Raw genomic sequence first — 22,342 nt, 5'->3', positions numbered from 1 at the left:
TTTTCTAACTGAAAAGTTAATTCTGCATTCTGCACCATGCTGCTGAGCATGGAGCTGGGGAGTGGTGGAGACTGGCCAGGGACCACTGTGCCACATTTCCCACCCATACTGTCCAGCTGTGGCTGTTCCTGGGGCCCTGTCCTGCCCAGGTCCATCTTTTGGGCTGCTGACACTCGCTCACACTCACTTGACAAAGTGCTGCTGCCTCCAGAGTCATCCCCCAGCAGTGGCTCCTCAGACAGATGAGGATGGGACGTTTTCCTGCCCTCAGTGAGTCCCTGCCCCAGCTGGCTCCATGGGGAATGTCTCCTCTGGCTCTGCAGAGCTGCAGAAGCTGTGTGGTGGAGGGAGGGAGCTGGAGGTCAGTGCTGTGCTCTTGAGCCAGTGTCTCTCCATGCAACATTAGCCCTGACTGCTCCATGTGCCCATTAGCACCAAATCGGGAAGCTTCCTCCAGAGGGTTCTTATTTAACTTTTCAATTATTTGATAACTTGAGGAGCATTAGCTGATACTGAGGGTCTGCCCATCTTCCCTCATCCTCTCTGCTGGCTGCCTAAGCAAAAAAGTTATGATGTCTCATAAAAACCCCTAAGTTAAGGGTTTTATTAGGGCTGAAAAAATTGGAAATGGAGTCTCGGTTGGACTGGACATCCTCAGTGCTGGGCTGGGGGAAGATGGGGCAGCACCCCACCACCAAAGGTTTTTCCTTGCAGGACAAATGGGATACAGAAATAAATGTCCTGTACATGTTAGGGGAGGGGTGTGCTGGAAAGTCTTTGCCCTGATGAAGAGCTGAGGGTTTCCTGGCCAGAAACAGCTCCTGGGAAGGAGCAGCTGGAGCAGCCCCAGAAGTGCAGGGACCCATCAGTTTTCGAGATGTGCTCTCCAGGCAGAGGTGTAAGCAGAGGCGGGACTGTTGGACCGCAGCTCTTCAGCATTTGATCTTTCCTAATATGTTGATAATTACATTGCATTATCTTAATTACCAACAGGAGAAGTGGGGGGAGCGGGGCGGGAGAGGGAAAGGAGGGAGCTAGAGAGGCAGGGAATGTGCAGGGTGATGAGTAACTCACAGCCTCCATCCACGGGGCCACGGCTGCGGTTGGAGTTGGAAATGATGCTATTAATACAATGCTTATTCATTTCCCATCATAAAAACATGGAAGCGTGTTCCGAGTGAAATTAACATTCCGTGACATTTCCCGGTAAACGGCGAGTTTGCACACATGAGTGGAGGCAATTAGCTGGGAAGTGACTGAGCGCCGTGACTGGAGAGAGGATGAGGAAGGGTCAGGGCACTTGGTGCCGGGTGGGTGCTGCCGTGGGCTCCAGCTCTGCCCGTCCCTTCCCAGTGGGATGGGGGTCCTGCCAGCTCCTGCCCACCCAGCTGCAGTGAGCATGGGATCTGCAGATGTTCTCTCCTGCTCCGTGCAGATGGGGGAAATGGCAAAGCTTGGCAATAAAGGTGAAAAGCAAAGAGTGGGTGCATGTCCAGAAGGGTTTTGGGGTGCCCTGGGGTCCCTGTCCCCACTGCAGGATGCTGTTCTCCGTCCCACTGCACACCAGCCTTTCCCGGCATCTCCTTTCCTGTCACGCTCCTAAAGCTTTATTAGAACCCAATGGAGACTTTTTCCCAGATTTGTTAAACTACTGAAAACTTCTGATCCTATCAGGACTTTTTTTTTTCCCTGCCTCGTACCAGATAAGGGCTGTGCTGGCTCCGAGCCCGGAGCTGAGGGTGGTGGAGAACAGGGTAGGGAAGCAGTCATCTCATGAATATATGAAGGAGGAAAGTACATTTGTTCAGTTTCCTTCAAAGGAGACATCTTGAATAAAACTTTATCTCTACTTCTGCTTCCCTCCCCCTCCAATTTGCAATTGAAATCAGACTTTTGCGTATAAAGATCTATTTTTATAGCGACAGATTTATTAATGTATATAATAATCTATTAATATATTAATAGCTGTGTATTAATAGCTATATATTAATAGCTGTGCTAAAAAAGATGTATACAGCCTCTATTTTAAAACTCAACAAAAAGAGCCAGGAGAGAGAGAAGAAAGAAAAAGTCAACATGGAATACAAGGCTGTTTTCAAAATGCTCCTGGGTTCCTCTCTCCTTCTGTTGCTGTGTGAGAGCCCCATTTCATAAAAGAGCTATTTGGAGATCCTCCTTCATCCTTGCTTTTGATGTTTTTGTATATATCCATATATATACATGGATATATACATTTAAATAAAAGTATATATATGGAGATATATTTATATATATGTATTTAAATAAAACAGATTTATATGTCCTGAGTTGGCTGTGGAATGCTACCAGCAGCTTCCCTGGGTTTCATGGACACAGTGGCTGCATGTGGCACTTGACAGGGAGTGCTGGAGATCAGGGGACCAAAGGGGACAGGCTGTCCTGCTCCAGAGAAGTTTGGTGACTGGAGAAACACATGGAGAGGTGAAGTTCCCAGTGTTCCTCCTGCCTTTGCCATATTCCCTTGCTCTGTGCAGGATGTGGCTCCCCAGATGTGTTTTCCTCTGAGTACGTGCGAAGTTGTTGTACAAATCTCTCCCACTGTCATCACATCAGCATCAGTGTAATTACCTAATTTTATGCTACTAAAGCTCTGTGCTTTGTGGAGCTCAGTACCTTCAGGGTGGCACTGTTGAAAATCAGTCCACATCCCAGTCTCAGAACAAACACCGTTAGTTATTTCATGCTTCGGAAAGCAACAAACACCCATTATTTAGAGCTGGTGAGAAATCAGGGTTTCCACCATGTGGAAAACTTCCAGTATTGTGAAATTTATGCTTGTTCCAAAATAGGATCAGAAAGTCAATTTCTTGAAATGCTTTGTGGAACAGAAATTTCTAAAATATTGATCGAGAAACATCAAAATGAGCTTGCTGAATATCAGGGAGTTGATTCGGAGGAAACAATTATAACGTTATTAAACTGGCACTTCCCTGGTGTTCCCATGGTGTGTTAGGGACGTGGTGATTTATTAGACCTTTAGAGCCCATGTCAGTGGTTCTCAGGAGAGTCCCCTGCCCTGTGCCTAGAAAAAGCAGATTATTTGATAAATACTGGAAGTGGTCAGTGAAAGGGCAGGAGAGTCTTTGAGAAGAGCCAGTGTCTGAGGTGAGGGGGCTGCATCCTCCACTTTACCATGCAGGTCAGGAGGTAAAAACCCCACCGACCATGACTTCTAATTGTGCCCAAACTTTTTCCATTTAATCCTTGATTGAGTTTGTCTTGTTGCAAAATGCTCAGTCGAGCAGCTCTTGAGATGCTCTGGAGTTATTCATCTCTGTGAAACTCTGGGAGCATTGTGGCCACTGTTAATATTGAGGGATCAATAACTTCCCTTCTGACAGCCAGAAATCAAAGAGAGAAATGGGAAAACCAGATGCTTAAAAACCTGTATTTTATAGAAATGCATTTTAGTCCATACCTAGTGTGGTAAGCTTTGATAGAAGCTGCTGTGGACATGCAGGTGTTATGTGAGGAGAGCACGGGTGGTTGTGGCTCCAGGAAAAGAACCTTTAAGCCAGACACCAAAGACTTTGAGGCTCAGGGAAGCTGTCACCTTTGCAGACCATAAACCTCATTGTTCTGTTTTAATCAGATGCAAAACCCAAGCTCTAGGACTGCCCAGCTCTCCACCACCCAATGGCACCACGAGGTTTGAGCCTGGTTTGGGGAGAAGCTGCTCCACTGGGGTTCTCAAGGCCACATCTGAAGACTAAAACACCTCAGCCAGTCTGAGAGCTTTTTTCTGAGACCTAAGGTGTGTTTCCATCACTGCCTGGCTTTGCTGGCTGGGAACAGGTTGCATAGTCAGAGGGGTTTTGTAGTGCCTTGAGAGTGTCTTGGAATAGTGGAGACAACACCCAAGTGTGACTGGTGGGGGCTCACAAATAGTTCATATCTCAAACAGGGTTTGTGAGTGGTTGTACTGATCCAAGCCTGGGACTCTGAGATGCGGAATGCCCCCAGGGATGGTGAGATCCTGCTTGTGGCATGTCCCCAGAGCAGCCCCCCATACCCCTCCAGTGTGTCTGGGAGGGTGCAGCTCTCCTGCTGGAATGATGCTGCTGCTTCCCATCTCCATTGCAACATATTTTTTACCCAAACATTGCTCATATTGTTCAGCTGATGACTACTTTTTTTGTTGTTGTTGTCATTGTAATTTTAAAGCCAAACAACATATTTTCCCACTGCAATTTGTGCCAGCAGAAAGGAAGGAGGAGAGAATGGCTCTGGGTAGGAATTGTTTTTTGGGAGACGTGCAAACAAATAGGGGAGCCATAAGGAGAGCAAATCTCTTTTCAAATAGAATATGGGGGTGGACAGGAGGGAGGTGTTCGTCAGGAATGTGTGCTGTGCTTTGCAAAGGTAGGGTGACCTTCAGCTGCGTCCTTAAAGTGCTGCCAGAGAGAGAAGCTGATTTTGTGGGGGCTGGAGAGCCTCGTGATTCCCCTGCTCCTGGGGGGAGATGGAGATCACAGCCTCGTGCCAAGCCTCGGGGCGGATCCCACCACCTCTGCCAGGCTGGGTGGAGAATCTCTCAGCACAGTGACGGAGATGTGAGCTCAGCAGCCCCGGGTGGATTTATCCTGGGAGCTGGGGAGGGGAGAGAAGGCGTTTGGCAAGCTGTGCTGGAGGGGAGGACAGCCCTGTCTCCTCTGGAATGTGTCGTGTTCGGCCAGCGCTGGGAGGAGCTGGCGCCTGGGCACGGCTGACGTGGCTGTGTCGTGCTGGGGAGCAGCATGTGGGAGCTGTGGAGGTGCCAGGAGCTGCTGGCTGAGCCTGAGTTTGGCACAGGCAGGCCAGGGGGGCTTGCAGGGTTGTGTAGGATAGAGCAGTTCAGTTGGAAGTGACCTACAAGGATCAGCTAATCCAACTGCCTGACCAATGCAGGGCTGGCTTGTAATTAAAGCAAATTATTAGGGCCACTGTTTACCCCACAGTAGTGCTTCTTCCCATCCTTTTCTGACCAGTTGGAACCTCCAAGGGCTGCCATGGGGAGGCCCAGAGGGCAGTTTGGTTTGCAGTCTCTCTCATGGATGTGATGAACAGCCCCAGCAAGTGCTGTCTCATTCCATTATGGTGCAGTGGTCTCTTCTTTCTCCCTTTTGGCAGTGCTGGCAGTGCATGAAGGGCTCTCCCTTCATCCTTCACCCCTCATGCTCACACAGTTGAAGCTCTGCTGTCTTTCATTTGTCACTGAGGGTTTTTTCTATGCTGCCCACCCATGCCAAACTCTTCCTGCTGATATCATGTCAACAAGAGTCTTTTCTCATTTCTCCTTCATTCCTTTTTTCTTTTTTTTCCTTTCCCTTCCCTCTTCTTTTTTTTTTTTTTTCCCTTTTCTTCCCCTGCTTTACTTTTCTCTCCTCCCTCCTGTTTCCCTTTCCCATTTCCTTTCTCCAAACCCCTGAGCTCAGGGGCTCAGAGAAGCCAATGCAATGATGTGCTGGCACACCTGTGCAGAGCAGTGAGCTGCACCAGCCCTTTGCTCCCAATTCCTGCACTATTTGCAGCATCATCCCAAACAACCAGGGGCTGAGGGACCCCCCTCCCTCCCCACTCCCCCTTTCTTGGTGTTTGCTCCACTGACAGGTGTGGGAGCAGCTGCCCCAGGATGGCTGTGCCAGTGTGGTGGCCAGATGGGTACAGTCACCACGGTCCCATCAGCCCAGCAGGGGCCATGAGACTGCTGAGACCTTGCTGAAGGCACGGTCCCCTCCTCCTCCTCCTCCTGGCCTCCTTTTAGTGAATAAGCCTCGGCTCTGCAAGCCACTCCAGAGCTCCCTGCCCCACCTCCACAAGTCCTGTATCACACAGCCCCAAGGTCTGGATAACTCTCCATCTGTTCAGGGGAGGCCCTACCACACATTCTGCTGGGCAAGGGAGCTGCAGGGTCAGACTTCCCCCTGTGAACACGGCAGCAGGAGGCTGAGCCGCCCCAGCATCCTTCCCTGGCACCTCAGGGGGATGTGTGCTGTGGGGATGGGACTGGATGCTCTTTGGAGACCATTTCTCTGCTCTGGATATATTTTTTCCTCACATGATGCTGCCTGCTGGGGCATCTGACACTACAGGATTCAGCTGTGCCTGCTGTAAACGTCAGGGGCTTTGGGGAGCTCTGTCTTTGATCTGTGGTTCCTGGGGGAGCCTGGTACTGGAAAATTCAAAGACATTACACAGCTGGTCCCTTAGCTCTCTCTCTTTCTGGAGCTTTTCTGAAATGGTTCCCACTGCTGGCACTTGAATCAGGCAGGGAGTTTGAACCTTGTTTCTCTGTTGCCTGGTTTGGCTGGGTGGATGCTCTCCCTCTGTCTCCCAGCATGGCAGCACTAGACATTGTTTACCAACTGGTCATTGTTTCATTGGTTTTATGTGAATTGTTTTGACTAAATGACCAATCATAGTCCAGCTGTGTCAGGACTCTGGAAGGAATCACAAGCTTTTCATCATTATCTTTTAGCCTTCTGTCTGTATCCTTTCTGTATTCTTTAGTATAGTTTAGTAGAGCACAATATAAATAGCATCATGCAATATAGTATAATATAGCATAATGTAATATAATATAATATAGAATAATGTAATATAGCATAATATAGTATAATATAATGTAATATAATAAAATAAATATTAAATAATATATTAAATATAATATAATATGAAATAACATAATACAATATAAATTAGCCTTCTAAGAACATGGAGTCAGATTCATCATTTCCTTCCTGCCATGGGAGACCCTGAAAATACCACAGGACCCAGCTCCAGCTCACACAAGGAAAAGATTCATGGGCAGAGGGGACACGGTGGCCCAGCTGTTTTGTAACCACAGCCCCTTTGCTGGTGTTGCAGCTCCCGAGGTGACGCAGGAGACGGTGGAGTCGCTGATGCAGAAGTTCAAGGAGAGCTTCCGCACCAACACGCCCATCGAGATCGGGCAGCTGCAGCCCGCGCTGCGCAGCACCTCCGTGGGCAGACGGAAACGCCGCAGCCGGCCCCGAGGTACGTGGCCACAGCGCCCCGGGACTTTGTCTTTAATGTTTGACAAATCCTGTACTGCATTAGTGTGTAACTCTCAACTCCACTGCGGGAGACCCCCAGGGTAAGACCATGTCTGGGTGGGCTGTTTGGGTCCACTCTTGGCCCGCACAGTGTTACACAGACCAAAGCAAAAGATGGAGAAGCGCTCTTTTCCATATAGGGATGGGCATCCTCTGTTTATTGACTTGCTCAGGGACACCTCCGGTGACTTCCCACGTGGAAAAGAGGGCATGGTTCGATTTCAGGAGACTTTTGTGCCCGGGGAAATGGGGGGCAGAGGAGGACCACGGCCAATGGGATACCAGTAGAGAGGGGCAAGGGGAGAGACTGACCGGGGAATAGACCAGCAGGGGGGTATTGGGGATAGGGGTGGGTGAGAGAGAAACCATGTGATAGGAAAGGGGGAAGAACAAACTATGTGATACACAAATCATGTGAACAGTGCAAATTGCCAAAACACCCAGTGCAAACAACTAAATAACTATTTAGTGCAATACCACACCGTGGGCAGATACTGTCGGGGTGCCCACCTTCTTGAGAGGGTCTCTGCCCTGAACAGTTCCCTCAGCCCACCAGACACCCAAGCCTGGATGTTGTATTCAATGCCTCACCAGTGAACCGAGAGGACTCTTCGTATAGAAAATCCAACAGGATTTATTTAGGGATGAAACAAGAGTCCAGGACAGGGCAGGAGGACAACCACAATTGAAAGGATGCAGGGATGAAGAGCCAAGAACAAGAGAGGGTCCAGGGTTTATAACTGGGGCAGGGTAGGAGTGGTCAGGACACGAACACACCAATGGGGCTAGGGACGGGAGGAGGGGTCACAGTGGGGTGATAGAGCTTTGGCCAATGAGGGAGCAGGGAGGGTGTGGTGTTCTGGGGAAGACCAGTGGGGAATCCGGGAATATAGAACATTCTGGAAGCGGGGAGGGAACAATGACAATAGAATGTCATTTATATTGAGGGGCAGGGAACCCTGGGAGAATGCTCCAACTTCTCACTGTAACCTAAACTGGGGAGCTCTCCCAAGGCATCCCAGCCCCACCACTCCTGGCACCATCTCCCACGCTCCACATGAAGTGTTGGCAACTGTCTTCATGTTTTGGTCAGCTAAAGCAATCCTTCTAAGCCTGAGATCCAAGGACACCCTACAGCTCAGGCCACAAAAAGTATAAACAAAAGTGAATTGGGGGTATATTGAGGGCGTATGATTTCATTAACTGAAGCTGTAACTGGAAGATTAATGCCTGGTATGCAAATAGACTAAACTTGTATCTGTCTGAAAAACTTGTGACCATTGTCCATCTTGGGTGCAGCCTCTGGGAGGCTTCTGACTGCCCAAGGTGTCCCTGTTGAAGGCCTTTCATAAATACCTATCACCAAAGGGGTATCGGGGACAGCCAAAGGTGATGTATACTCCATCATCAGAAGGCATGGAAAGACACTTTATTATTAGAAATCTACATTTCTTATAGAAGCAATGGTGGACCTAAGACCTGTTTGGCCTTTAGGAATCTTCTGTCACACTATTGGTGAACCATGAATAACACACTCTGGAGAATTATATCTATAAACAATGGTTACAGAAAGAGAGATAATAATCGTTTGAATTCTTCTAAGTTCCCCACAGCTTCTAAAATCCTGGGAGAACTATGCCTCTCTCTGTTCAGAGGATATGAAATTACCACAAAAACCTACTTTAATTCTCTTAATCTTGTCTAGCCTCGGTTCTAGGCAGCCACTCCAAGGCATCAGCCATGGCCAGAGGCGCTTGGCTGGGGAGGAAGGTGGGAGCCTCCTCATCCTCACTGCTGAAAGAGGGCACACCAGAGCTCCTCTGTGATGGGGTGAGATAGGGAGAAACCCCACACGGATCCTCTGGGTGGGCTGGTGGAGGTGCCTGTGAGTTGTGTCGCATCATATCCCCTCCAGGGGATCCTGCTGCAAGCTCAGAGTCCCTGTCAGCTGCCCCAGCTGAAACACAATGAAACAGTTTCTTGTCAGGTTTTAGTTTCTTGAAAGGGTGAAATTCATTTTGGCTGTCACTCCCATTATTGGGACATCTCTTCTTTCTGCTTTCCCAGTGCTTGGGGGCTTTAGGAGCTGCAAAGACAGTGGGAGCACAGCATTCATGGGTCTAAAGGCTGTACCACACAAAAGGCTGTGCCAAGGGTTTGGATCCAGGTCTCCATCTCTGGAGGAGGAGGAGATATCAGATCCCTTCAGGGGTGATGGGGATGAAGGTCCCTTGGCCATGATCTGCCCAGTGCACTGAGGGTCTTTGTGTCAGCTCTGGGAGCTGGGAAGGAAATACTTTCCTTTCTGTTTATTCTTATTCTTATTCTTAAAAAAAAAAACACCAGAAAACCCCCCAAAAAACCCTTTGTTTTTCATTTATTTATGAGTCTGAAATGTGATCTTTTATTCCTGATATGTTTTCCTGCGATACAGGCCTGGAGAGGGCTTTTTTTTTTATTATAGCTCTGCCCATAAATTATTTACTTGGTGTGAAGAAAATGTTCTGACTCTTTAACTGCTTTAAATTATTTGGTTTGTTTTCTGGTAGTTATTCAAATACACATCTCTGGATTTTAGTGTGGGTGCAGGTGCTCTAGGGTCCATGGAGACTGTCAGGGAAAGTTTCCCTGATTCCCTGCTCCAGCCTCCTTTTTATTCTTCTTCTTTTTTTTTTTTTTTTTTTTTTTTTTTTTCTTTTGTGTGTATTTTTATTTCATTTTTGAACTGGAGGTAAGAGGCTTTTCGGTCACTAATGGAACAAGTCAGTTAATCCTTGCAGCTGAGTTTAGGAGGAGGCACAGTGCCCAGCTGCAGGCAGAGCCTCTGGCTGAGTGGGAGCAGAGTGTGGCCCTGAGCCAGCCTGGCTTGTCCCCAGCCTCTGGAGACATCCCCACCCCATTTCCCACCTCTCCAGGGTTCCTCTGCCTATTGGTGACCATGGGAAAGTCAGTGGTTATCAGGGCAAGAGGACCCTTGGTTTCTCTCCATCTCTCCCCACTGATTTCCTCAGCATGAGAAAATGAGATTGTTTTGTACCCAGAGTCTGTGAGGGATGAGGAGCCTGAGGCAGAATGTGCCCCACGGGCTTCAGGAGGGGACTCTGACTCCCAGAGTTCCCAGCCACAGGGGTCCCTCACCAGCACATCCTAAGAAAGAGATTTTAAGCTCTCAGTCCTCAGAAATCCCCAAAAAGCCAGGTAGTGCCAGTGTCTCCAGTGGAGATCTCACTCTGCACACCCCCATCCCATCCATCCTTTTTTCCTCTTAATTTATATTTGTTTTTCCTTGTAGAGGTGGTGGCTGGGTGCTGCTGCTGAGCTGATCCATGCCATTCCCTGCCCATTCTCTGGCTTCTTCTGTGCTGGAGGTTTTGTTTTTACAGCCTGTGGTTACCTGTGCCTCTGGCAGGCTGGAGTGCAAACAACCCCTCAGGGCAAAGGATGATACCACAAAACTCGGGATGTTTACATTTCCCATCCAGTTGCAAGCATAAACCCTTTGCCTCATTAATCCATTGCAATCCATGAGAGTTGTTTTTTCCTCCCCTTAAATGAAATTGTCCATTTGGGATCCATTCATTTCCTCCTAACAGCCTCGTGACAGTTCCACTGATGGAGTTTGCATCCAACTTTCTTTCTGAGTAGTGACAAGTCAGCCTGATGGATGCATGTGTGTAATTATTTTCTTGTGGTTTGATTTAATTAATGTTTAACCTCATCAAAGCCCTACAGCTGGAGCATGCTCCCTGCAGGAACTGCACGCAGCAGAAGGATTTCCTCCTCTATGGAAAGGCCCTGAAAGGGTTTCCGAGTGCTGCTCCTTCAGAAGGATGGGATAAACCATCCAAACCTGATCCCCAGCTCGAGGGAAACAAATCTGGGATAAACTTTGCCTTGTTTTCCTTCCCTGCTCTGAGTGTGCATAAGCTGCTGCCCATTGCTCCTCATTAAATCTGATTTAGCCCTGAGTGTTTCCAGCAGCTCTGGGAAAGGTGCTGTTTCCCCAAGTAGATTGACTTAAAAAAAAAACAAAAACAAAACACCAAACCACATCACCCTCTCTATTTACAATGCCATATAACTTTATTTTGTCTAATGACTCTTTCATACAACCTTTCTCCCTAAACACTTCTATGGAGTGAAGCACATTCAGAGCTTATAAATAATTGAGGGAGAGCGAGGATGGAGAGAGCCGAGGGTGGGAGGGGAGGGCTGGAAGGAAGAGATCTCAGCTGGGGGCTGGCAGACCTGGAGGGAGGGAGGGATGCTGCATTCCAGAGCGTTTACTGATCCTGAAATGCAGCCCCGGAGCATCCCAGCCTTGGCCCGTGCTGTGTGCCCAGCCCCGGGCTGGGAGGTGCCCTTGGGGGTGGCTGCTGTGCTCAGAGAGGGGGTCTGGTGCCCTCTCCTGGGGCAGGGCTTTAAAAACACTCTGGATTTGGGAAGAAATAACCCATAATGGTCCTTCTCCCGAGACACCATGTGCTGTTCATCGGGATGTGCTGCCTACCAGGGATGCAGTTCTTGCGCTGTGGAGGTCTTGGCTGTGTCCTAAGTTAGCCAAAGCTCCCTGAGGGAGGAGAGCTGAGGCTCAGCTGGGCTCATCCGTGGTCCCTGCTTTTGCCAGGACACCTCTGCTTTCACCTTGCCCTGTCTGACTGCCCTGTGGTGCCTGTGGAGTGTCACATTTTGCTGGTGAGGTTTTGCTGGAGTGCACCTGGGAGCTTTCACCTCACCTGAGTCACAATATCATGTCCAGCTCTTTGAGTTGCTCCTTGGTGAAAATAAAACCCTTCAGGCTGTGCAAGGGCTGCTGTCTGGGATCAGCATGATCCCAGATTTTCCCAGTGGAAGCCCATGGCTCTGTCACCTGGCTGCTGCACCTCCTGCACTGGTGGAGTGTTCTGGGTGGAGACAGAAGGAAGAGGGAAGACTGGGGAGGAGGAAGAGTTTTCTCAGCTGTATGTGAAGCCAGTGTGTGTGACCATACCCCTGCCACAGGATGCTTTGTTTTAAAGGGCTTTTTTTTCTTTATACTTTTATGGTTTTGGGGTTGACTAAGTTTCAAAAGAAAATGTTTGTGTATTCATTTTTTTTCTCTTTAAATCTGCATCTAATTTACCTTTCTCTGACCACTCTGACCACATTTAGCTGCTTTTTTTTTTTTTTTTTGGTCAGTTTTCTGGTGCTCTTTTCAGAGTTAAATTAATTGAACTGAAAATTTCCACTTAGCTAATTGCATTGCCCTGCCAGCTCTTCGTGCTGTGCTGGGGAGGGCATTCCTCACCCAGATTTTCCTGGGAAGCCTGGGAACAGAGGGCCTTGTTGAACCCCCAGAAGGCAACACTGCATGGGGTGAGTGAGCACAGAATGGGGTGAACCCAACGTGGTCAATGAGGGGAGTTGTGGGTCTTTAATTCTGTGCTATGTACAGGGATTTGCCCTTTTTCTGGAGGAAAATGAAGCAGAGAATCGTTTTTCCATTGATAGTGGCTGCAGAGTAGAGGGATCACAAAGATGTCACCCAAGGTGGCACTGCTGGGGACAAAACTAAGCTTCCACTTCTATTAGAACATCCAACTTTGCAGGATTAAGCAGCTGAGGTCAGCTTGGCTTCAGATAGGAGTTATCCAAACAGCTACTGTTACTTATTTCTTTATTTTACCTCAGTTTTGATTCCTTTTACGTCTATAGCTCTTTCCCTGAGATGTTCTACGACCTCCCGGCTTCAGGGAAAGGATTAAAAATGCCATGTTTGTTCTTTATGTCCTCTTTAAAGACAAACATCTCACTTTTGAAAATATTCACATGGCTTCAGCTAACAAAAAGTCGTTGGGGATGACTCTGGTTCCTGAATTTTATTTCCCTATCCCCACTCTGCATTAACGGGACTGTCTTTAATTACACCATAACGAGGTGTTTGCCTTGGCACCCCTCCTTGCTCCCCACTAAATTAATGCTGCACTCAGAACAAGCACCCTGCCCCGGCTCCTGCCTGAGCTGAGATCTATTTGAAGGGATTAACGAGCTTGTAAATCTGCAAACAGGATTAGAAACAAGAGCATCTTCCTTGAGCTCCCCTGCCCCACTGGCTGCTGAACGAGATGGGCAGGAGATGGGTTGGGTGAGGAAGGCGAGCTTTGTTTTTTTTCCAGTCTCAAAAGCAGGAGTAAACTGGGTGTAAAGAGGGTGTATCTCCCTGTGAGAGCTGCTGCAGAGAGTTGCCAGTGCATTACTGGTACCCAGCCCTTCAAAATTGCCATTTCCCTGTCCTCTGCCTGTAAAGCATCTTATTCCAGTTTGTGACTGATTGCAGTGATTAGGGTCTTTTAGTTTTCTGCTCCTGGGTGTTTTTCTCCCTGTTTTTGAAGGAAAGGGAATGCTGACCAGGCAGGACTGCTTGGCTTTACCTGGATGCTGTCCTTGTTTATCAGTAATTGTTCATGGGTGCTCTCTGCCATGAGCATCCTTGGCCCCATCATGATTATTCTCAGCCCTGTGCCCTGGTGAGCAGCCTGTGACCAAGGCTGGTAATGGACCTGGAAAAGGAGGCATTGCCCCAGTTGTAAATGTCTCACTGGGCTAATTTGGTCAGATTTTGGGGCCAGTTAAACATGAAATCAGGTTCATGGCAGGATTACTTGAGGATTAGTGTCCCTGTGTCCTCCAGATTGCATTCTGAGATCCTCAAAGCCACCACCAAGATGTGCTCCAGCATCCTTGATGGCCCAGAGGTGTGAAGGCACATCCTTGGTGTGTGCCCCAGGCTGGTGTTGCCAGGCTGACCCCTGGCACTGCGTGTTGGGTCAGAGGAGACGTTTCCTCTGCAGGCTGGGGTCTCACAACTGCTGTATTTATACATCCTGCTCAGCGCTGGGTAATCAGAAAATGCAATATCGCTGTCACCAGCTCTCTGAAGACATCCAGCCTGAGTAATTTAACATGTCAGCTCCATCCATCACGGGCACGCAGCCGGCACACAAACGCAGAGTGGCCGGAGGGGGCTGGGCCGGTGGCTGGCAGAGCGGCTGCTGCCTGTGCCAGCTGCCTGCTCACCTCACAGGGCTGGGTGAAAAACGCCAATCGCTTGTTGTTTTTTAAAAAAAATTAAAAGTTTAATAGCAATAGAGTGGTTATAAAAATAGTAATGCACTTAGAGTAATAATAATTTGGACAATTTGAATTAGGACAATATGAGACAATAGAAACAAAGAGTTATGGGCGTCTGGGTAGCTTTTTCTGGGCAGCACGAGCCTGAAAGAGCCCAAAAAAGGACACAAATTAACAGAGGATTAACCCTTAAAACAACAGCCTGTTGCATATTCATACACCTCATCCATGATGCATAAATTCCACTCAAACACAGGATTCTGTCTGGTCATCCTCAACTTCTTCCTCTGAATCCTGACAGCGCCTTCGAGGTGGGAAGAAGTTCATTTCTTCTGATAAGAAGGAAATAAATTCTTTTTCTCTGAAAGATTTAGGTGTCCTGTGGCTGCTATCTCGCTGCAAGTCCTTTCTTTACAAAACAAAAGTATCCTATATAGCATAGTTTCTATTTTAACATTATGTTATGACCTAAAACTATATTTAACACTCTACTTAAGAGAATAAATACAGCATTACTTTCTAACACAACACATATAATATTCATTTTAATATTTGCGAAAAGCCGATCATATAATACACATTTTTCATAGGTGTGACAGCACACAGAGCACCAAAGGGGCTCCCTCTGTCCACCCCAGCCATCTGCCTGTGCAAAAGGGGCCAGTTCTGGTGCATGGGAAGGTGACAGAGGGATGTGCCATGTCCTACCTGCACAGGCAGCGTCCAGGTCCCTCTTCCAGGCTGGGGCAAGGGCTGTGCTGTGTCACAGACATCTTTTATGAAAATCCTTTCCTTAGGATTCTTTTCTCCTGAGAAGCTGAGAGGCCTCAGGAACAAAATGTAACCAATGGTTATCTGCTGCTGTGGAATGCAACAGGTGCATCTGGGATTGGGCTCATGGGGTTGTTTCTAATTAATGGCCAATCACAGCCCAGCTGGCTCGGACTCTGTCTGAGCCACAAGCCTTTGTTATTCATTCTTTCTTTTTCTATTCTTAGCCAGCCTTCTGATGAAATCCTTTCTTCTATTCTTTCAGTATAGTTTTAATATAATATATATCATAAAATAATAAGTCAGCCTTCTGAAACATGGAGTCAGATCCTCGTCTCTTCCCTCATCCTGGGACCCCTGTGAACACGGTCACAGTGCTGAGCTCTCAGCAGTGGGGGACTCTCCCATAACTGGTGTCTGTCCCCAGCCCTGGCCCCTGCAGCAGCCCCTGCTCAGTGAGAAGGGGATTTGCAGCAGGGCTGCAGCCCTGGCTGGTTGCCCAAGGCCTGCGTTAGAAGCCCAGGTTAATTAAGATTTTCCTCACTCATGCAAATAATGCTTATTGGTCTTAGCACTCTGCTGTGTCTCTCAAACCCCTCGGTGTGGGTGTATCATGGCTCTGGCTGGTTTTTGTGGTGTTTGTGGCTGAAGAGGGGTTGATGATGGGTCATGGTTTGGGATCTTTAACCCCCCCCAGCCCCCTGCCCAAGCACTAAATGCTGCTGTGTGCAAGCACTGACCCTTCCTGCTGCTCTCAGGAGGAAAGGAGCCAGCAGAGCCCCTTCCTGCCCTGCAGGGCACTGCTTGGCCAGGGCAGGGCATGGCCAGGGCAGGAGCCACGTGCTGAGCTCCTGGCGTCCCTCTGGCTCCTGCCAGCCGCCTCTCATCGCCGTGATTGAGGATTTCAGAGGGCAGAAGGCACCGCTCATTTTCTGTTCTCCTGCCAAGAAATGGGGAAATTGCACTGCTGCCTAGAATAAAAGATTTTTTAAAAACAGTAAAATATTTTAATGGCAGTTTAAAGGGCCACTGTCAACCCCCAGAGGCCTCTTTTCTTTAAGCTCTGCAAAGATTGAAGGACTTCTGCCAGTTAGAGTCTGTGGTGCTTTTTAAGTATCCATTGCTTCTTGGTGGGTCTGGGGATGGAGCCAGCTGGGCTCCTGCTGCATCCCACACCATAAATGGAGAGGAGGAGGCCGGGTGAACCATGGGTCAGCCCTGCTCCTGTCAGTCCTGACTGCTGCTGTGATAACAAACTAGGGGAGCAGATGGACCAAACTGGGTGCTGAGGAGCAGAAAAGACCCTCAAGAGGGTCCTGGGTGCCCCTCAAGGGCTGTATTCCCCCTGTACCATTTGTCCTTGCTGGGTTTGCTAAATTTCACTGCATTTCACCATGCAGGTGTCCTTGGGGAGAGCAGCTGTCACACTCAGGAGTTTTCTTTCTAAGTCCCTTGAAATATATTGGTGTTTTTATTTCTGAGGGTAGAATGTGTCTTCTTATATTCACATCACTATAGGCACTGTGGGGTCTTGATTTTTGATGAAATCATGAATGGTAAAAGTTCCTGATCACTACGGGTGACCCCAAGCATGAAATAATGAATGGTGAAATGAAATCATGAATGGTAAAAGTTCCTGATCACTACGGGTGACCCCAAGCATGAAATAATGAATGGTGAAATGAAATCATGAATGGTAAAAGTTCCTGATCACTACTGGTGACCCCAAGCAAAGAACCTTAGCAAGGAGCGGGGGTTGCTGGCCAAATCCTCAGCTCTGCTGAAGAGCTCCTGGCTCCACCTGCTCCTGAGCATCCCAGCTGCCAGGACTGATTTTTTTCCTCTCTATTGCCTGCAGGTGGGATCGGGTTTGGACGTGCCAAAGGCAACTCTGGCTCAGAGGCAGACGATGAAACCCAGCTCACCTTCTACACGGAGCAGTACCGGAGCCGGAGGCGAAGCAAAGGTACAGAAGCCACGGTCACACCTGTGTATGCACACTGCTGTTAGGGGGAAGGAAAGGCTTGAGCACCTTGGCTGTCCCATGGGTGACTGGTGTCTGGTACTGCCCGAGTCTAAAGCACAGCCATAGCAGTCTGTGGTGGTCAGCACGTCCCAGGATGTGCTGGTTGTGTGATGCAGCACCATGCAGGAGCATAAATCCCATTTCCCATAAATCCCATTTCCCAGTGATGTTGCTGAGGTTCTGGGTTTCTTTGATGGTTTCTAATATCAGTTACCCTCCACATGCCCTGGCACTTCCCCAAAGCTGCACCAGTGGGGAGTGGTTGTGTCTGTCCTCATCCTGGCACTGATGTAGCTGTCAGGGATAGTTACCCTGGCAATTCGTTGCTCCAAACTCCTGTTTTCTGCCCTTTATTTCCCATGCAAAACATTCATTGGATGAAAATTGCCCAGCCTTCCACTTGGCACAAAGGCAATTAAAAAGAACAAATTTAAAACGAGAGTTGGGGCAGGGATTTGTCGACCCAAGTCCCTTTAGGCTCTTTTGTGAGTTAGAGAAGCCAAGAAACTGAAATATCATCTGGAGTTTGAAATTAGTGTCCACATTTCCTCTCATCACATCACACCATATCGGTTTTTTTGTCATTTTTTTCGGGATGCTCAGCCCGAGCCGTTTGGTGGAGGAGAGGACGAGTTCTGCTGCTGCTGCTGCTGGGTTTGAAAAATCACTGTCGGGAAATAACTCCATTGGGAAGCAATTTAAAAATTGCACAGCGGGTCTGCTCCCTCCATTTGTTTAGTGCAGGGAGCCGGGCCCCGGCAGAGCGCGGCAGCCAGATAGATGCCGGTGCCCACCGCAGCAGCACGAGGCCCCATTTGTTTCCATGATGAGCCATTCCCATAAATGCTTCCAGTGTGTTTATTTGAATGTGAAATTGCCTCAACACCTCTGATCAGCTCCATGGTTGCACACGGGAATAAGCTCACGCATGCACAGGGGTGTGCTGCACTTGTTCCTGCTCAAAGGCTGGGCCTTCAATTTTACATGTTTGGGTTTTTTTTTTTTCTTTTTTTTTTTTTTTAATGTGTTTTTAGAACCAAGAGAAATCATCACCATGTTTAAACTGACCTTTTGATGAAAAGGATGAGAGGATTAGTGAGTTCCTTCCTAACCTGTTGCGGTGCAAACACAGCTGTGTTCAGGGGGAAAATGATAAAATCAGAATCCCAGAATGATTTGGCTTGGAAGGGACCTTAAAATCACCTTGTTTCACCCCCTGCTGTGGTCAAGGACACTTTGTACTATCCCAGGTTGCTCCAAGCCCTGTCTAACCTGGCCTTGGACACTTCCAGGGATCCAGGGGCAGCCACAGCTTCTCTGGGCAACTTGTGCCAGGGCATCCCCACTCTCACAGTTAAGAATTTTTTTCCCAATAAGCTTAAGCTTAAACTTCCTTTTAACCCTGTCCTCTGTCAGTTTGAAACCATTTTCTCTTGTCCTGTCATTCCATGTCCTTCTCCAGCTCTCTTCAGGTACTGGAAGGCTGCAGTTATTCATGCCTAAGCCTTCTCTTCTCCAGGCTGAGCAATCCCAACTCTCTCAGCTTTTCCTCATGGGAAAGGTGTTCCATCTCTCTGATCATCTTCATGCCTGTGTGACAGGAGGAAGGAATTGTTATGTTGCAAATGGACAAAATAAGCTGTCCCAAAACACTGCTGGTACAGAGATCAAATTTCCCAGGTGCTGGAGTAGCTTTTTCAGTGACTTATTCAGGAATACTGGGCAGGCTGTGACAGCCCTTGGGTACTTTGGAAAAGTCACTGAAGTTTGGGGTTTTTTCAGCTTCCACTAGGAAAGGAGTGATAGGGCACAGGGAAGGTATGGAAAACTGTGTTTTAATGAGAGGCAGATAAATCTTTACAAGGCTGCCTTGATGCCATTCCCCTTGAGGTCAACTGCTCTGCAAGTCTCTTGAAAAAGGCTCATACTGGATGTTGGGTACAAAGATATTTTTATTGACGTCTATGTTGGTTTTTGGTTGTTGGTTTTAGCTTCCTTGTAGGGCAAATATAAAGGAACAGATGAATGGGAAGAATTCCTTTCTTTCCCTGTGAATAAGCTGTTGTTCACCTGGGCAGCTTTGATGGCTGGGTTTGAAGGGAATTCAAGAGGCAGAGCTGCCTCGCGCCGTCGCACAGGGCTGCCTGTTAGATCTGCCTTAGTGTTTGAGCAATGCTGTGAGAACCTGGTTTGTTCATGTTCACTGGGGGCTAACTGAGGGAATTGTCTTGCATAAAGTCCCCATTGTACTTCCCCTCCTGCCTGGATAAATTTGGCCATCGCTACATCCTTGAAAGGAATTTTCCATTATCCTTTCATTGACTCTCCTCTCCCTCATGGAAGCAGAGCAATAGCGTAGTGGGAAGTCGTAGCACCGAACTCATAATTACAAGTTCAGCCAAGATCCATAATTGGACAGGATTGTAACTCTAATAGAGAAGGATGCATCGTCAGATACAGTTAATTCTTACAATGATCTTCCCCTATTGATTTCGCCAGGTTTGCGTGCCGTTGCTGGTGCCTTTGGGTAGTTATCAGGTCCAAGAGAGGGATTCCTTGGGGTTTCTCTCCTCGGATAAGATTTTGTAGGATTGAGCCTAATTACTTGCACTGTCAAGGCATTGATCCCAGATGATGCCATGGGAAGTTTCCACTTAGGAGGTGTGCAGGTTTGCTTTTATTTGAGCTTGGTTAAGTGGCCTCCTGTGTCTCCTGGAGAAGGAGGACAGCAGGTTCTCTAGTGCTTTGGCAAGGCAGATTAGAGAGACATTCCCACAGGACAATATTCAGCAAGGGAGAGTTTGTTCTGGCAGCTCAGGAGAAGCAGAGCCTCTGGTACCTGGTTTTCAGTGCAGGAATACATGGAGAACTAAGAGGCAGCACCTTCTGTGGTCACAGCATGCTGCACCGTTCACCTTCCTAGCCTCTAGGGCTGTGGGATGCCCTTACACTGATGTTACCATGTCTTTGGAAAGTCCCAGAGAAATTATAGGGCAGAAGAGTGTAAGGAGTAAAGCAGAGGAGAACTTCCCCTGCAGTCTTGGTCTTTGCTGTTGGGCTCAGCCCCATCTCCGAGATTTGAGCTGGGAGAGGCATTGCTGGCTTATGCCAAGAAGTGCTGTGTTCACACCCAGATCTTCAGTGAGACACCTTTTCACCACAATCCCTGCCTGTGCCCACACCAGCTCCTCCCTCTCCACTTTGACGGATCAGGGTGAGCTCTGCTCTGTGGCATGCAGTCTCAAGGGAGCTGGAATTCAGATTGCTTTTCCAAGTGAAACAAGTCCTGAGAGAGGCTGTCAAGCTGGGCACAGCTCTGTGCTCAGAGGCTGAAGTGACCCTCAGCTGGGGCCAGGAATGTTAGATCTGCCTTTGTGTTTGAGCAATGCTGTGAGAACCTGGTTTGTTCATGTTCACTGGTGGCTGAGGGAATTGTCTTGCATAAAGCCCCCATTGTGCTTCCCCAAGTAGATTTGGTCTCCAAGAAGGTTTGCTTCTTCCTGCTGACCCCCATTGTGCTTCCCCAAGTAGGTTTAGTGTCCAAGAAGGTTTGCTCCTTCTTGCTGACCCCCATTGTGCTTCCCCAAGTAGGTTTAGTGTCCAAGAAGGTTTGCTCCTTCCTGCTGACCCTCAGCACCAACTCTTTGAGGATTTCCAGAAATCAGATTTTCTTCCAACCGATTTACAACAGATTTGTGCACCACAAGACTCTGCTTGCTGTGGGGGCTGGCTCCACTTTCCTGTTCCCCTGGGAGTCCCAGGAGTTGTGGGAACCTCTTTGCATTCTGGCTGTGGTGCACAGATGGCTCCTGTCCCCAGAGCTGTCGGTCATTGCACCTTCCACCAGTGCTGAGTCTTTGTGAGAGAGAACCTGACAGTGTTGGAAGGATGTGAATCCACATCTCCTGCTGGCCAGCAGGGCAATATCAAAGCTTTGATGCTTCAGGGTGGGATGTGTTCAGTCAGGTTCCACTCTGAGTTGGAGAGGAAAATATTAGTAGCAAAAATCCCCCTAAAGCAAGGAGGCAGAGCCCTGTGCACAAACTCCACTCCTGCTCCATCCCTCTTGCTCTGGGGTGGGGTTTGCCCTGTGCCCAGCAAATGTATTCAGCTCCAGGTGTGACTGTGCAGCCCTGAGTTTCCCTGGTCACAGGCAGCACCTTCCTGTTGGTGAAACCAAATAGTGAAAGGTGTGGGGGAAGCAGCAGCACTGTAACTGCAAGGCTGTACCAGCTCCCTACCCATCTCATTGAGGATTCTGTGAGTTTAATGAGCCCCTCCTTGCTGGAGGGGAGGCACAGGCAAGGTTCCTGCACCTCCCTCTGCTTTCTCAGGCCACAGAGCAGCTGCTCTGTTAGACAGAAATGTGCAGCAGATGCTGCTGGGTTGGGGGAAACTGAGGCAGGGAAAGTGATGATGTCATCTGGAGACCCTGTGAGGGGCTGAGCCACCCCAAGCCCATTTGTGTTGGAGACCCACAGACTGTCTGCCCTCCCTTGCACTCTAGTCTGAGCCTCTGTGACCTGCTGGGAGCCCCTGGGACCTGCCAGGAGGTTCCCATAGCTGCTGCCAAACCCCTGAGTCTGGGCCTGGTGTCACCCCCCATCCAGCAGGGGTCAGGGACAGAGTTTGTGGAAACCCAGACACAAAGCGTGGGGTGCAAAGGCAAAGGGATGCTTTTGTTCCTGGGATGGTTGAGGCATGCTGGAGGGCACCCAGCACAGTGTCCACCCACCTGGGGTGTCTCATGGAGTGTCCTCAATCTGTCTCTGGTGTCTGCTTGAGCTCGAGCTGCACCACCCTGAGCCTGGGATTGCTTCACCCCTCCTGGCATTGTCTGTTAAAAGAGGAAGGGGCAAAAATCCCACTCTGTTTTCCTGCATAGCTCCCCAGCACCCCAGGGAAGGCAGGACATGGCTTTGGGATGCTCCTGCACCCCAGGGAAGGCAGGGCATGGCTTTGGGATGCTCCTGCACCCCAGGGAAGGGAGGACATGGCTTTGGGATGCTCCTGCACCCCAGGGAAGGCAGGACATGGCTTTGGGATGCTCCTCAGCTGAGGTCTCTGTGAACAAGGCACCTGGCTGTTTCCACAGCATGCAGTGATGGTTTTGACAAATTAGCAGAGTTCAATTATGTACCTTGGATTGGTGTCAGCCCCGTGTGTGCGTGTGCTGGGCTGCCTGGCGGAGCCTTCTGAGGGCTGTTAGAGAAATGAGAAGCTGAGCTTTGATCTGCCTCTGTATTTGGTGGTTAAAACAAGGCCTTTTATAACGGAATATTAGGTATTCGGAGTCTACTACATATGAGGAAGCTTGGCTTTGATCCTCTCCCATCTCCAG

At 48.7% G+C, this 22,342-nt stretch overlaps 1 protein-coding gene across 1 annotated transcript in view; it reads left to right on the top strand.

Moving 5' to 3' along the window:
• Positions 1 to 22,342, top strand: part of ASTN2 (astrotactin 2) — a 352,354-nt gene that overhangs the window by 94,274 nt on the left and 235,738 nt on the right. The window contains 2 exon segments of the mRNA XM_036393845.2: positions 6,886 to 7,035; positions 16,834 to 16,941. Coding sequence (XP_036249738.2) covers positions 6,886 to 7,035; positions 16,834 to 16,941 — 258 coding nt within the window.

The sequence above is a fragment of the Molothrus ater genome, chromosome 20 (assembly GCF_012460135.2).
Source record: "Molothrus ater isolate BHLD 08-10-18 breed brown headed cowbird chromosome 20, BPBGC_Mater_1.1, whole genome shotgun sequence".
Taxonomy (NCBI): Eukaryota; Metazoa; Chordata; class Aves; order Passeriformes; family Icteridae; genus Molothrus; species Molothrus ater.
This window is presented reverse-complemented; position numbering and strand designations above follow the sequence as displayed.